This window comes from Mustelus asterias, chromosome 9, assembly GCF_964213995.1.
Source record: "Mustelus asterias chromosome 9, sMusAst1.hap1.1, whole genome shotgun sequence".
In the NCBI taxonomy this organism is placed as follows: domain Eukaryota; kingdom Metazoa; phylum Chordata; class Chondrichthyes; order Carcharhiniformes; family Triakidae; genus Mustelus; species Mustelus asterias.
The window spans coordinates 111352543-111368902 of NC_135809.1; the positions used below are offsets into that span (position 1 = coordinate 111352543).

The 16360-nt window shown below is 46.5% G+C and overlaps 2 protein-coding genes and 1 non-coding gene across 12 annotated transcripts in view; 2 read left to right on the forward strand and 1 right to left on the reverse strand.

Annotated features, from left to right (window-relative positions):
- Window positions 1-8645, forward strand: part of LOC144498931 (AMP deaminase 3-like) — a 59908-nt gene extending 51263 nt beyond the window's left edge. For all 10 annotated transcript variants that reach the window (XM_078220860.1, XM_078220855.1, XM_078220854.1 and 7 more), the window contains 3 exons: window positions 2342-2515; window positions 4817-4927; window positions 7894-8645. In XM_078220860.1, the coding sequence (XP_078076986.1) occupies window positions 2342-2515; window positions 4817-4927; window positions 7894-8070 (462 nt within the window). In that variant the 3' untranslated portion in view covers window positions 8071-8645. The remainder of the gene's footprint in view (window positions 1-2341; window positions 2516-4816; window positions 4928-7893) is intronic.
- On the forward strand, window positions 6940-7129 carry LOC144499296 (U2 spliceosomal RNA). The gene has a single exon (XR_013498799.1). It is a non-coding gene; the product is annotated as a U2 spliceosomal RNA (small nuclear RNA).
- Window positions 8646-11492: 2847 nt separating the features above from the next.
- Window positions 11493-16360, reverse strand: part of rnf141 (ring finger protein 141) — a 32327-nt gene continuing 27459 nt past the window's right edge. Inside the window, exon 6 of the mRNA XM_078220861.1 lies at window positions 11493-14436. Within this exon, the coding sequence (XP_078076987.1) occupies window positions 14286-14436 (151 nt within the window). The 3' untranslated portion in view covers window positions 11493-14285. The remainder of the gene's footprint in view (window positions 14437-16360) is intronic.

Here is a 16360-nt window from a genome sequence, read left to right on the forward strand (position 1 = left end):
CTCAGTACTGACCCTCTGACAGTGCAACGCTCCCTCAGTACTGACCCTCTGACAGTGCAACGCTCCCTCAGCACTGACCCTCTGACAGTGCAGCGCTCCCTCAGTACTGACCCTCTGACAGTACAGCGCTCCCTCAGAACTGCCCCTCTGACAGTGCAGGACTCGCTCAGTACTGACCCTCTGACAGTGCAGCGCTCCCTCAATACTGAACCTCTGACAGTGCAGCGCTCCCTCAGTACTGACCCTCTGACAGTGCAGCGCTTCCTCAGCACTGCCCTTCCACAGTGCAGCGCTCCCTCAGTACTGACCCTCTGACAGTGCAGTGCTCCCTCTGACAGTGCAGTGCTCCCTCTGACAGTGCAGCGCTCCCTCAGAACTGCCCCTCTGACAGTGCAGCCCTCCCTCAGTACTGACCCTCTGACAGTGCAGCACTCCTTCAGTACTGACCCTCTGACAGTGCAGCACTCCCTCAGTACTGACCCTCTGACAGTGCAGCACTCCCTCAGCACTGACCCTCTGACAGTGCAGCACTCCCTCAGTACTGACCCTCTGACAGTGCAGCACTCCCTCTGACAGTGCAGCGCTCCCTCAGTACTGACCCTCTGACAGTGCAGCACTCCCTCAGTACTGACCCTCTGACAGTGCAGCGCCCCCTCAGTACTGACCCTCTGACAGTGCAGCGCTCCCTCAGTACTGACCCTCTAACAGTGCAGCACTCCCTCAGAACTGCCCCTCTGACAGTGCAGCGCTCCCTCAGTACTGACCCTCTGACAGTGCAGCGCTCCCTCAGTACTGCCCCTCTGACAGTGCAGCACTCCCTCAGTAGTGACCCTCTGACAGTGCAGCGCTCCCTCAGTACTGACCCTCTGACAGTGCAGCACTCCCTCAGCACTGATCCTCTGACAGTGCAGCGTTCCCTCAGCACTGACCCTCTGACAGTGCAGCGCCCCCTCAGTACTGACCCTCTGACAGCGCAGCGCCCCCTCAGTACTGACCCTCTGACAGCGCAGCGCTCCCTCAGTACTGACCCTCTGACAGCGCAACGCTCCCTCAGTACTGACCCTCTGACAGTGCAGCGCTCCCTCAGTACTGACCCTCTGACAGTGCAGCGCTCCCTCAGCACTGACCCTCTGACAGCGCAGCGCTCCCTCCGTACTGACCCTCTGACAGCGCAGCGCTCCCTCAGTACTGACCCTCTGACAGTGCAGCACTCCCTCAGTACTGACCCTCTGACAGCGCAGCGCCCCCTCAGTACTGACCCTCTGACAGCGCAGCGCCCCCTCAGTACTGACCCTCTGACAGCGCAACGCTCCCTCAGTACTGACCCTCTGACAGTGCAGCGTTCCCTCAGCACTGACCCTCTGACAGTGCAGCGCTCCCTCAGTACTGACCCTCTGACAGCGCAGCGCTCCCTCCGTACTGACCCTCTGACAGCGCAGCGCTCCCTCAGTACTGACCCTCTGACAGTGCAGCGCTCCCTCAGTACTGACCCTCTAACAGTGCAGCACTCCCTCAGTACTGACCCTCTAACAGTGCAGCGCTCCCTCAGTACTGACCCTCTGACAGTGCAGCGCTCCCTCAGAACTGCCCCTCTGACAGTGCAGCGCTCCCTCAGTACTGACCCTCTGACAGTGCAGCACTCCCTCAGTACTGACCCTCTGACAGTGCAGCACTCCCTCAGTACTGACCCTCTGACAGTGCAGCCCTCCCTCAGTACTGACCCTCTGGCAGTGCAGCACTCCCTCAGTACTGACCCTCTGACAGTGCAGCGCTCCCTCAGTACTGACCCTCTAACAGTGCAGCACTCCCTCAGTACAGACCCTCTGACAGTGCAGCGCTCCCTCAGAACTGCCCCTCTGACAGTGCAGCGCTCCCTCAGAACTGTCCCTCTGACAGTGCAGCGCTCCCTCAGTACTGACCCTCTGACAGTGCAGCACTCTCTCAGTACTGACCCTCTGACAGTGCAGCACTCCCTCAGTACTGACCCTCTGACAGTGCAGCCCTCCCTCAGTACTGACCCTCTGACAGTGCAGCCCTCCCTCAGTACTGACCCTCTGACAGTGCAGCGCTCCCTCAGTACTGCCCCTTTGACAGTGCAGCGCTCCCTCAGTACTGACCCTCTGACAGTGCAGCGCTCCCTCAGTACTGACCCTCTGACAGTGCAGCACTCCCTCAGCACTGACCCTCTGACAGTGCAGCACTCCCTCAATACTGACCCTCTGACAGTGCACTACAATGATAGATTACTCAAAATTGGGAATGTGTGTTATTTATTCAGCACCGTATTGGTTTTGCCTGCACCAAATCAGTAAGAAATCCGCATTCTATTTTTGTTTTCCAGAGCCCAGTGTTACAGTATCTGTACTACCTTGCTCAGGTACCCATCGCCATGTCTCCACTGAGCAATAACAGTCTCTTCCTGGAATATTCTAAAAACCCGCTGCGTGAGTTCCTGCACAAAGGCCTGAAGGTCTCTCTCTCCACTGATGACCCCATGCAGTTCCATTACACCAAGGTTGGTGCCTCTTAATCTCTGTGCTGTGCCAATTCAGATGCTGACCGGGTCATTGTTTTTGCCACCTGTATCCATCCTCATTGATTCCTGGGTGTTAACGTTGTGCAGAATTCCCCACAGTGTATGTGACAGAGGAGTCTCTCAGCCAATAGAGCAAGCTTCAAGGAGAGTCACCGTGTAAAATTTAGTTTTGGATGTTACTGATGACACCGACCTGACCCTGCTCTCTTCCCGGTTGCGTGCTCTGTACGTGCCCCATTGTAAAACGATCATGTCAGCGTTTTTCATTCAGTTTTACATTGTGGATTGTCACAATACTGTTGCATATTCTGGCCATTCGGTGGTTCTGTGGAGTGGCTTTCTGCAGTCTCTCCAAACGCTTACAAGAGATAACCACAAGACAACCTTGTGGTTATCTCGAGTGATTATGGTCACTTGACTGATAACAGTAGAGCCCCAAATATATATCATTGGTCCAGCTACCGGTAGCACAGTGGTTCGCACTGCTACCTCACAGTGCCAGGGACCCAGGTTCAATTCCGGCCTTGGCTCACTGTCGCTGCGGAGGTTGCACATTCTCCCCCACATCAGGGGGCACACTTGGTAGAACGGTGACTCCCAGGCCTCTGGTGTCCTGGCAGGAAGTTGACAGGCTAACATGCTGAGCAGCAAGTTTGTTTGCTGAGCCACACTAGTCATTCCCATCGACCGAACGCTCCTCTGGCATCAGCAGCTGTCCTGAGGGACCGGACTGTAAAACCAGTAAATCCCAAATAAGCTCAACCCCCTTCCTTCTCCCGGGATCTTGCACCCACAGTAACATCCTATCATCTGCCATTATTTAACTTGGGTGATTCACCTCCGACCCTATTAACCGTGAGTGCCAGAGGTCACCAGCATTTGGATTCTGCCCTCCTTGCCAGATACTTTTCATAAAGATTCCATGCAATGTATTCGGACCCTGGACCCAAACCCCGAGATATATTATGAAGTCAGACTACATCCCAACAATCTTTTTATTTTGATATGAATACGAGGATAGGATGTTTCACTCCAGATGTAATTATACTGACAAACTAGGGATCTTTTATCAAAGCAAGATTTAATTCATAACACGGTTTAAATATAATTCCATCAAATGACCCTGTCAATTAACCTCATCAAAAACCCACATTCCATTCCTTCAATCAAAAACATCAAGGGACCTTTTATGTATAAACAAAAGTCCATCTAGTAAACATTACCTGGCTAAAGTGAGTAATTATCCTGCTTCCACAGCATCTGAGCTGAATGTTTTCCAGCCAAACTGACTACCTGCAGAATAAAGCTGAATTTTAAACATTCAACAGAAAGATAAAATATATGAATAGCACAGTATCATCACGATGTATAGTTTACACAGTTGTCACGCTGTTGTGCTTATGATGGATGGGTGGAAAAGGCTGCAGAAATTAATTCCCAAATGTCCTGCATAACCATTTATTTAGAATATAATTCAATTTTTAAAAAAAACATCCATCAGATGTGTGTTGCTGGCAAAGCCAGCATTTATTGCAGATTCCCTAATTACTCTCGAAGGTAATGATGAACCACTTTGTTGAAGTGCTACAGTTCATCTGGTGTAGGTACATTCACAGTGCTGTTAGTGAGGGAGTTCCTAGATTTTGACCCAGTGACAGTGAAGGAACGGTGGTGATATAGTTCCATGTCAGGATAATGTGTGGCGTGGAGGGGAATTTGCAAGTGACGGTATCCCCATGTGCCTGCTTCTCTTGTCCTTCTAGGTGGTAGGGGTTGCAGGTTTAAGAGGTGCTGCTGAAGAAGCCTGGCAGCACGGTGGCACAGTGGTTAGCACTGCTGCCTCACAGCACCGGGGACCCGGGTTCAATACCGGCCTTGGGTGACTGTCTGTGTGGAGTTTGCACACTCTCCCTGCGTCTGCGTGGGTTTCCTCCGGGTTCCTCCCACAGTCCAAAGATGTGAAGGTTAGGTGAATTGGCCATGGTAAAATTGCCCCTTAGGGTCCAAAGATGTGTAGGTTAGAGGGATTAGTCTTGGTAAATGTGTGGGGTTAAGGGAATAGGGCGGGGGCCCTGGGTGAGATATTGTCAGAGTCAGTACAGACTGGATGGGATGAATGTCCTCTTTCTGTAGGGATTCTATTTTTTTAAAAGCCTTTATCTTTAGGCACTGTTAAAATGGGTGGATTGTACAAGGATGATACCAGTCAAGTTTGCTTCTGGCATGTTGCGGCTTGTGCTTTGAGGCAGGGAACTAACAAATTGTTCTGTTCTGATCCAGGAAGCACTCATGGAGGAATATGCAATAGCTGCCCAGGTGTGGAAACTCAGCACCTGTGACCTGTGTGAGATAGCGAGGAACAGCGTGCTTCAAAGCGGATTGTCTCATGAGGTAAAACTATAGAAACAGTACCCTTAATAAGGCCCCACCCCCTGAAGGATCTTATGAACATCAGGTTTCAGTGCTCAGGTAGCGTGGCGAGGCGGAGGTGGAGATTGTCAATGAACAGAGAGCCAGTGAATTGTGAGACTTGACAAAACAGATAGGAACAGGTTTCATTCTGCCATCTGCAAGTGAAAGATTGCCAGAGATCAGAGGCACCCGAGATCAGAAGGTGTCTTAAGTTCCCTCTTGGGTCTCCTCCCCCTCCCCCTTTAACAGAGGCAAATTCCAGTCAGTCTGTGATGGGAAACATTTACACTAAGAGCCTCAGGGAAACGCCTGCTGTCTTTTGGGATTGAGGGGCTTCCTACTCTGCAGCATCCAGTGTGTGTAAGGTGCTCGCTGCGAGACAGAGCAAGAACTTCCATGGCTGACTGCGGGACTCTGGGCTTCACTTACTGTTCCTTACTCCAAAACTGTAGGTAACGTTGTCCAGTGTAGTCCAGCCCCTCTGCTGCACCGAGACAACGGAGAGAGCACTTAAAGATTTTATCATGATGTAATTCTGAAGTCTAAGCAATGAAACATGAGCGGTCGCTGAGTGCAAACGCACACACGGTGCCAAGCCTCCCTCTCATGGGAGAATGTTCTTCCCATTATAATCCGCACTCACTTTTCTCCAGACAAAGCTGAGAATCGATACAGCCACAGACAGCACTGCACAAAGTGGAGAATGGTCTTTTGTACGTGCGAGCTGGCCCGCTCCACGGAATCAATCGCTGAAAGCACATTAACAGATTAATGCCGAGAGACTGACTCCTGAGGGTGTGCCACATGATTTACAAAGCACAGGCTAAACTAGCAGCTATATTCCTAGGGAGGGGTGGATGCTTTGGGTGTGGAGGTGACCTGCAGTTTATGGTTTTCTGTTGTGCGGGCAAGTGTTCAGTAACTCACAGGGTGGCACGGTGGCACAGTGGTTAGCACTGCTGCCTCACAGCGCCAGGGACCCAGGTTCAATTCCGGCCTCGGGTCACTGTGTGTGTGGAGTTTGTGCTTTCTCCCCGTGATTGCCTGAGATTCCTCCAGGTGCTCCGGTTTCCTCCCACAGTCAGAAAGATGTGTGGATGATTGGCCATGCTAAATTGACCCTAGTGTCAGGGGGATTAGCAGGGTAAATGTGTGGGGTTAAGGGAATAGGGCTTGGGTGGGATTGTGATCAGTACAGACTGGGTCGGCTGAATGGCCTCCTTCTGTACTGTAGGGATTCTATGATAACCTGGGCACTGCCTCCAGAGGGTTAGAGGAGGCGTGTTAGCAGTGGGGGAACGGGAGCACAGCGATCATTTCACTGGACCAGTAATGCAGAAACTTTGACTAATGATCTGTGAGTGAGTTCAAATTCACACCAAGTCAGGTGGGGGAAATTTACATCCAAATAATTAATAAATCTGGAATAAGATGTTTGTCTCGTTAACAATCATCAAACTATCGGATTGTCATAAAAACCCCATCTGGTTCACTGACACTTAGCGGGGTGCAAATCTGCAGTCTGACCTAGTCTAGCCTATATGTGACGGCAGACCAACAGCAAGGTGGGTATTCTTAACTGCTCTCTGTTCCAACAAATCCATCAAAACACCACAGATAACAGAGCTGAGATCAAGTGTAGTATGGTCGGCAGCCCATGGTCGGCCGCACTTGGTTGAGGTCATTAGGTTACATTGAAGCTTCATATGTTTCATATGAAGCAATTTTTTAAAGCGGCATCTCGGCCTTTTGGCTAAGATGCAAATGAGCTCAAGTCTTGGAGGAGGAACCTCCCCCTTCTCCAATCAGCTTGGCTCATGTAGATCAGGCCCAGGACAGGGTGTTTTGGTCGCTCGCCCTGTCTTGTCAGCCTGGAGCTGAAATGTCTCAACTTGTTGAGACTCTGAATTGGATTTGATTTGATTGAATTGGAAAAGTATAAAAAAAACTACAGGCACATTATAGCTCTTTTGCTACTCTGATAGGCTGCAACCGCTTCTCGGCCTTTTGGCTAAGATAAAGTGTAGTATCAATATGCTGCACTTGATTGAAGTCATGAGGTTATACTAAGGCTTCATTTGAAACAATTTTTTAAAGCGGCATCTCGGCCTTTTGGCTAAGATGCAAATGAGATCAAGCCTTGGAGAAGGTGCAATGCCTGCTCCAATCAGCTTGGGTCATGTAGATCAAGCCCAAGACAGGAAGTGAGAGGCCTGTCTTGTCAGCTTGGATCGGGAATGTCTCACTTGCTGACACTTTGAATTGGACTTTGATTGGATTGAATTGGACATATAAACAAAATAAAACTATAGGCGCTCACCAGCACACAGACTTCAGCAGATACCAAGAAAGCCGAGAGGAATATAGAAAGCTTAGAGGTGAAATTAAAAAGGAAATTAGAGAGCAAAAAAAGGGCAAGTAAAATCAAGGAACACCCAGAGATGCTTCATAGACACATAAAGAACAAGAAAATAACTGAGGAAAGAGAGGGACTAATTAGAGACAGAGGGCGGGATTTTCCAGCCGCGCTCACCTCTAAACTGGAAAATCCCACCCAAGGTCAATGGACCTTTGCATGGTTCCCATGGTGGGCGGGATGGGAGAATTCCTTCCAGAGTGTGGAAGAGGAAGACACGAGCATGGTTCTTGATGAATGCTTTCCATTTGTCTTCACAAAAGAGAGGGGCAATGCAGGTGTTGTAGGTGAGGAGGCGTGCTGGTTAGGTGCATTGGCTATGCTAAACTCTCCCTCAGTGTATCCAAACAGGCGCCGGAGTGGCAAATAGGGGATCTTCACAGTAACTTCATTGGTGTGATGCCTACTTGTGACCCCATAAACTGAAACATATGATAGGCTGAATGGCTACCTTCCGTGCTGTACATTTCGATGATTCTACAGGGTCGTGAGCTGAGCTAACATACCTGCCTTTATTTCTTTTCGAAAGGAGAAGCAACATTACTTGGGGGTAAACTATTTGAAGGAGGGGCCTGAGGGGAACGACATCCGGAAGACTAACGTGGCCCAGATCCGGATGGCTTTTCGGTTCGAGACATTGTGCAATGAGCTCTCCTTCCTGGTGGATGCAGTGAAGTCAACAGAGTTGAGCATGTCGATAAATTAGCAGCAGGCCCGTATATCCGCAGGGACAATAAAGGGGATCAGCTACGGACTGTGCGAGCCCAATATACTACTTCTAAATGCACTTGGATACCAGGCTGGTTCATAACCAGAAAAGCACAGCTACTACTGCGATTAAATCCTTACAGCCAAACCTGAGATTATTGCATGTATTTTGCCATAATATCAATTATGTTCACCGGACGCTTAATTCTATTTTAACGAAATAGATTTTTAAAAAGAATTAAATATTAGTGCAGATACTACTGTGAATATATATGTATATTATAGCATTAGTGTATAAAGTGTACAGTACACTATTAAACTTTAATCGAGCTTCAATTTGTATAGTCAACTAGGTCTAAAGTACTAATCCAGCCAGGGCATGTTTCTCTGTTCCTCAATAACCTAACACCAGCACCATTGGTGTTAAGTTCTTGAATCTAACTTTTTTTTTAAACTGCTTTACTGATGTCAGTTCTATGGACATTGTACCTTCTTCAATGTAAATGTATTTCGCCAAGGAGTGAAATTTTATGTAAAATCATTAAATCGAACAGGTGCAGGTTCAAACTCAGATTCTGTCATTGCAGAGTGGCTTTTGTTTGACCATTAATGCATTTGTGTGAGTGAACAGGCACTAGCTAGTGTTCGTTTACATGGATAAGAAATGCTGGACTAAGTGGGTGACGCAGTGGTTAGCACTGCTGCCTCACAGCACAAGGGACCTGGGTTCAATTCCCGGCTTGGGTCACTGCCTGTGTGGAGTCTGCATGTTCTCCCCATGTCTGCGTGGGTTTCCTCCAGGTGCTCAAGTTTCCTCCCATAGTCCAAAAGCTGTGCGGGTTGGGTGGATTGGCTATGCTAAATTGCCCCTCAGTGTCAGAGGGACTAGCAGGGTAAATGCATGGGGTTATGGGGCTAGGGCCTGGGTGGGATTGTGGTCGGTGCAGACTCAATGGATCAAAATGGCCTCCTTCTGCCCTGTAGGATTCCATGATTCCAAGTGGGCTGTTTGCCTCTTGGGGAGGTGATGGCCTAGTGGAGTTATCACGGGACTATTAATCCAGAAACTCAGCCAAAGTCCTGGGAACCTGGGTTCAAATCCAACCACGGCAGATGGTGGCATTTTAATTCAATAAAAAAAAAACTGAAGTTAAGAATCTACTGATGACCCATTGTCGATTGTCAGAAAAACCCATCTGGTTCACTAATGTCCTTTAGGAAAGGTAATCTACCATCCTTACCTGGTCTGGCCTACATGTGAATCCAGAGCCACAGCAATGTGGTTGACTCTCAACTGCCCTCCAAGGGCAATTGAGATGGGCAACCAAATGCAAGCCAGCCAGCAATGTCCATGTCCCATGAATGATCAGGGTGCTAGGCGTGGCTCAGTGGGTTACACCTATCCCTCATTGTCATCAAACTGAGTGGCAGTTCAGACTCAACCACATTGCTGTGGGTGTGGAGTCACATGTGGGCCAGACCAGGTAAGGGCAGCAGACTTCCCTCCCAAAAGGACATTAGTGAACCAGACGGGTTTTTACAACAATCGACAAAGGTTTCATGGTCATCGTTAGACTTTTAATTCCAGATTTTTATTGAATTCAAATTTCACTATCTGCCATGGTGGGAGGCGATGCTCTCCAGAACATTTTCCTGGATTATTAGTCCAGTGACAGTACCACTGTGCCTCCACCCGAGAGGGTAGAGGGGATCTTGGTTTAATGTCTCATCTGAAAGACATCATCAACAATGCAGTACTACACACTAGTGTCAACCTAGCTCACAACGCACAATTTTCTTGATTCAGAGGCAGGTGTTCTGCTCTTACTGCCCCATTCCTCCTGGGATATTTTGTTAAAATCCAGGTTGGATTCATAGGGCTAGAAATATCACTGACTCCGAGTAAGAAGTTAGGTATTCTCTGTGCACAGCCCAGAGCTGCCAATTTAACATTAACCGTGCATTCGGCTTCTACCTGTCACAGGTTCTACCAGCAGAACCGAGAAATGCACCATTCCAGCAGACATTATAGAGAACTCAAGTCGAACAGTCCCTCTGGCTTCCTTCCCAACTTGAGCATTCATAGACTAAAGAGAATTCTACTTTTTTTTGAAGGAGGAAGAGTTGTTTGCACTCCAAAGCTGATCAAGCTTACAAAAGATACATGCATCAACTAGCAATAACATTGCTGGGATAAAAGCCAAGAATTGGCACCAATACTTATGCAAGTTCCCACAGCCGTCCCACCCAGGAAAGTGACCTGGCAGAGGTTGGAATGTGCTCAAAGACTCTGCGAGACAAAGGAAGAATAATGCACAGGGTTATCCTTTATTCATTCATCACACCTCCACATATGGAAGGAAAACCGCATACAATAGCGTCCTTGGGTACAAGGAGTGGTGGAAGCGTTGACAATTTGTGGAGATATTGGCTTTCAAAATAAAAAGGCACTGCTTTGCCTCCAGTGGCAGAAATAATTTATTTCTATTCACCCTAAATGTTCTGTTTAATATATTGAACTTTGACCTAATCATCCTTTAACTTGTAGATTCCAGGCAACACAACCCCCATTTGCGTAATCACTGCTCGCAAGTTAACCCTTAAGGGAGATGAGCTATGATTCTGGTAAATCTACATTGCACTCCTTCCAAGTCAACCCATCCTCCTGACGTGAGTGGTGGTGCCTGAAAGTGCTCACAGAACCCCGGGTGTGGTCTAACCAGAGCTTTGGTCATTAATCGGTGTTGTGAGTATTGTGCTCGAGTGGGACAGGTGACTTTAGACTTATGGTTCCCAAAGCTCTCCACCACTGGGTACTTTCCTCCCCCTTAAGTTGATAGAGACCGATTCCTGTCATTAGCCAATAACTCTTATTATCCTTGGATAATGCGACTACCAAGATGGAACAAGATGCAGCCTGGTCTATCCTCTGGCAATTCCTATGTTTATAAATATCCCGAAAGCACCCTGTCTCTTGCACCCCAACCAAAAATGTTAGTTAAAGGTTTATTTATTAGTCACAAGTAGGCTTACATTAACACTGCAGTGAAGTTACTGTGAAAATCCCCTAGTCGCCACACTCTGGCGCCTGTTCGGGTTCACTGAGGGAGAATTTAGCACGGTCAATGCACCTAACTTGCACATCCTTGGACTGTGGGAGGAAACCCATGCAGACACGGGGGACAACGTGCAAACTCCACATAGACAGTGAACCAAGCCGGGAATCAAACCCGGGTCCCTGGCACTGTGAGGCAGCAGTGCTAACCACCGCGCTGCCCCAGACACGGTAACCAAACATGGTAGCTTCAAATCCCAACACGAGTGTCTGAACATCATAGTTTAAAAATGATAAACATTCGATATTTATTTCTGACATTTATATGTAGTTCGGGATAATAGGCAAGATCACAAATGTCACCCTTATTAATAGTGAGAGCATTTTATTTATTAATTTTCACACATTTACACAGGCAAGTCTTCTCCCCCTCACCCACCAGCAAACAAGCACAGGTAAACAGACGTACGTTTAACAGTCCTGGTTGAAGGATTGTGGAAGTCTTGGGCTTAGTCATTTTGCTAAGATCTGTTTATAGAATGATGGAGTAATGCTACTTCAGGAACAGTGAACAGACTAAAGATTTTATTTACACTAAATCAACAGTTAAAGTGAATTTTAAAAATTATTTCACCAATAGGGAACTACCCAGAGCTACCGAACATGAAAGTATCACAATTTCTTCCTGTAAAACAAGGGAAATCAGTGTACATCTATCCATCAACAAGCAACTTAGACAATCAAAAAACAACACTTTAATACTTAGTATCATAAAACTCATCAGTGTGCAATTAAAGTATTAACCATTCAGGCACCACTTCAAATCCTGTCAGCCTAACGTGTGGAGTCTGGTTAAGGTCATAAAGATTCTCGTAGGGTTGCATTTTACATGCCCCTGCCAGGCATATTTTCAGTGGTGGGGATTACATCAAATAGCGCGAGTGCCCAAATCACCATCTTCCCACTCACCCCATAAAACAACACTGTAATATTTAAATAAATAATCCAGGGTCAATTGGGCCTGTTAACATGTTTCTAATAAGCCCAATTCACCCCAAGGAGTGGACAAGACACACAAAAAAAAACTGTTTTCAAAAGACAGGAAGAGGGGTTTACTATCTTCAGGGGCTGCACTTGGTGGATCGGCAGGGAGAAGGGGGTGCAGCCCCGCCCCACCCCCTCTTTTTTCCTACCCATCTGCTCCATTAAACACACCACCCCCCCAATGCTTAACCTGCCCAAACACTCCCTGCTGAAGGCCACTCTGGCTCTGGAGTGTACTGAGCCATCTTCATCTGCCTTGTTGCAGTCCTGGGAGCCCCCACTAAGGCGCTCTTGGGTCTTGCTGGGACTCATGGATTGGCCGGCAGCTCCGGGGAGCAGGAATTCTTCCCCGGTGAGGGGCACTCCCACAATGCCCCTATTTAGCTCGCCCACTGTGTGGCATGGTTACTGGGTGGACTGATGTGGAGCGGAATGGCACCATACCCACGTTGCTTCTGGGGAGGTTGGGGGAAAGTGGCGGGGGTGGGGAGGACAGGGGCAAGCCATCTGTTCCCCTCCAACCCCCACCCCCCCATATTACTCTAACCATGGAATTAAATTCATGTTTCTATTCCTAACTGAGAATATTCGTAAATGAATCATGGTAAATGAGATGATTGTACCAACCAGGAGCACATGTCTCGAGTGAGAAGATCCCCAGTGAACTACAGGAACTTTTTCAGGCATGTGCTAATTGAAACATCTCACTCATTGCAAAAGCTACTGTAATCCACGTGGCAGTATAATTTTAAAGCGCACTTTCTGGTATCAGAGTAATGAAGCAAGATATTTTGCTTCTTTCTTGGCGATAAAATACCCATCCCAAAGTGGGGAGCTAAAATATGAATATAATTGATAAATACTATCACCACAACAGACCAGTTTGATATTGCACAATAATGAGTAACATAGCAACCCGCTCCAAAAGTGTTTACCATTTCAGTTTACTTAGCACCCGATGAGTCACGCAGCCCTCAGAAGAAATATAGGATTTTATATTCTGCTCTCACATCTAATTGTGAAAATCAAAGTATTCCCTGTTTCTTAAAAAAAAGGCAAACAATTTTTGGGGGGGGAATTTCTAATGTAAAGAAGGAATCTTTTAAATGAATGAGCTAATGGTTGGAGGGATGATGAGATGGAGAAAGGTAACAGCAAGTTTGGATGGGATCAGCCAGTTAGGCCGATTTGGCAGATTCTTTGAAGATATTTGAACAGTTGTGCTTTTTAAAAAAAATTGATAGTTTTCTCATGCAAAGGGTAAGGGCAGGGGCATCTTTCTCCAACAATGTGGAATTAAAGTACTAATGCACATTAAATAATCATTTTCAGTAGATCTTCTTGTTGAAAATACAAGCTGGTTAGAAGAGGTACAGACCATGACCTTGAAGTGGCCTTAAATTCTAAACCAAAACAGGTTATTTTTACAAGCTGTAGTCTCATTGTTTAAGTCGTCACACTCGCTGTGTTCTCACTCCTCATTAATTACTATTTGCAAAATACAAATTTATTTGACAATACACACTTCTGAAAATCTAGGAGTACCCTAACAAAAGAACATACTATCAAATCACCAGCTTAAATTCTACATTGTTCACATTTTTTTCAAGCAATTATAAGCATAAATCAAATGTTTAAATCTCACCAATAAAGAATAGTTAGGAAATAATATCACCAAACCTCTGTCTGGGTCTGGCAACCAAAATTCCCATGCAGCAAACAGCTTAGGCACAAAGATTGGGTTATAAGTTTCTGCTTTTAAAGGCAAACACTGCTTATCAATTTAAGTGAAGTCTCACAGGCAGTCATTCAAATGTTCTCACTTAGTGCAGAGTGCAGTGATAGCTACGGAGTGTCCTGAAGCCAAAAACATAATGCTAATGTGACCAAGCATCAATCTCTGCATGGGTTTATGTATACAAGAACACCAACCAAAAATTTCAATCAGGCTTCAGTCTGCTTCAACTCATGATCGATCCGCCAGGACAAAATCAAAGTGATCCGACGTACAGGGGCCTCATTGCTCATAAAACCTGTTAAAAAAAACTTATTTCGTAAAAGGCCAGATTTAAGCAGTCTCCTTCAGTCAGAGGATGAACGCCCCTCAGTAAGTCTCAGGGCTTGTGGGGCTGCCCAGCCTCATCAGCCATTTTGAGAATGTAATTCGCTATGTCTTCTTCTGTAGGTGCGTCGGACACAACCCAAGAATCGCCAGCTTCTTTCACTTGCAGTCGACAAATAGGACAATTCCGGTTGTGGTCACTCCTGCCACAAAGAAATAAAGCAAACTCCCAGTTCAGGGGTTTAAAGAGCAAGGTTTTCACTCACTCACAGTCAGCATGCAGTGTAGTAAAGTGCTAACGTTTGTTGTTCCTTGTTGTTAACTCGCACCAAGTGCTGCTTAATCATCATGCCTATATTCACCAATTTGCATTGACTCCTGGTCCATCAATACCACAATTCTAAAATTCTCATCTTCACATTCAAATCCCTCCATAGCCTAATTTCTTCCCACCTATGTGACCTCCCCAAATCCTGTCGTCTTTTGAAATCTCTGCACCTCTCCAATTCTGGTCTCGTGCACAAGCCAATTTTCTTTACCCCACCAATGGCAGCCTTGAGATCTGAAAATTACCTGTGGTCTCTCTCACCTCCTTTAGGATTTGTACAGGAAAAGAGCAAGGAACAATCTAAAGTAGAACTTCTAAATTAGAAGAGGTCTAACTTCAATGGGATGAGAGGGAATCTAGCCCAGGTGAAATGGAACTGTAACAGAACAATGGGGGATCTTTGAGGAAATCATAGAATCCTACATGGCAGAAGGAGGTCATTCGGCCCATCGAGCCTGCACTGACAACAATCCCACCCAGCCTCTACCCCCGTAACCCCACGTATTTGCCCTGATAGTCCCCCTGCCACTAAGGGGCAATTTAACATAGCCAATTCACCTAACCCACATATCTTTGAAGTGTGGGAGGAAACCGGAGCACCCGGAGGAAACCCACGCAGACATGGAGAGAATGTGCAAACTCCGCACAGTCACCCAAGACCTGAATCGAGCATGGGTCCCTTGCGCTGTGAGGCACAGTGCTAACCACTGTACCACCTTTTTTTTTAATGGTACAGTCCTAAGTACACTCCAACAAGGGCAAAATGTCGGGGAAACTGAAACCAATGCTCCTTGGATGAAGAGGGAGATGAAGAATATGGTAATGATGGATTTCAGGTAAATGTTTCAAGTGAGCACTTAGTCAAATACAATAAGTTCAGAGGGGCATTGGAGAATAAGGCTGGAAAAGAGAGAATATGCGAATAAAATGTCGTTAACATAATAAGGAACTCAAAAATCTTCTACCGACATGTAAATAATAAACAGGCAGTAAAAGACAGGGTGGGACCTATTAAGGCTAAGGAGCTTGATATATGTTTAGAGGCACAGAGCATGGCTAGAATATTTAATAGGTTCTTTGTATCAGTGTTTACTAAGGAAGAGGATGTTGACAAAATATTAGTAGAAGTGTAGATTGCAGAGGGAATGGATGGGGTGAAAATTGATAATGGTAGGCGTGATATTCCCCAAGTATACTTATGGTTGCTAACTATTTAAAGTGGCCTTTAAGTCTGTAAGAGGAATGTTGCTTATTTGGAACTGAAACAGTAATAAGTTAGAAATTAAAGTTGTTTCCTTTTCATTTTTAAATATTGTTCAACTGCTAATAGTTAAGCTGCTTCATTTGTTAGATGAATATTTAAACTGCATTATTAAATAAAGTTTGTTTTATTATAAAGTATTTGTCAGTGGAATCATTCCTGGAAGGAAGTATCCTATCCTCACATTTATGCCAGAATAGAAAAATTGTTGGGGTTTAGTTTGGCTTCATAATATACCTTAGGGCTCTGGTCCAAGACCCCTAACAGGATGGTGAGTGACTTGGAGGGAAGCCTCCAGCTGGTGGTGTTCTCGGTGCCCTTGCCTTCTGGATGGTAGCAGTTGTGGGTTTGGACGGTGCTGCCTAAGGAGCCTTGTTGAATTTCTGCAGTGCATCTTGTAGATGGTATAGACTGCTGCCACCATTCATCAGTAGCGGAGGGAGTGAGTGATTGTGAAAGGGGTACCTATCAAGCACGCTGCTTTGTCCTGGATGGTGTCTAGCTTCTTCAATGTTGTTGGAAATATCTTTGCAGACAG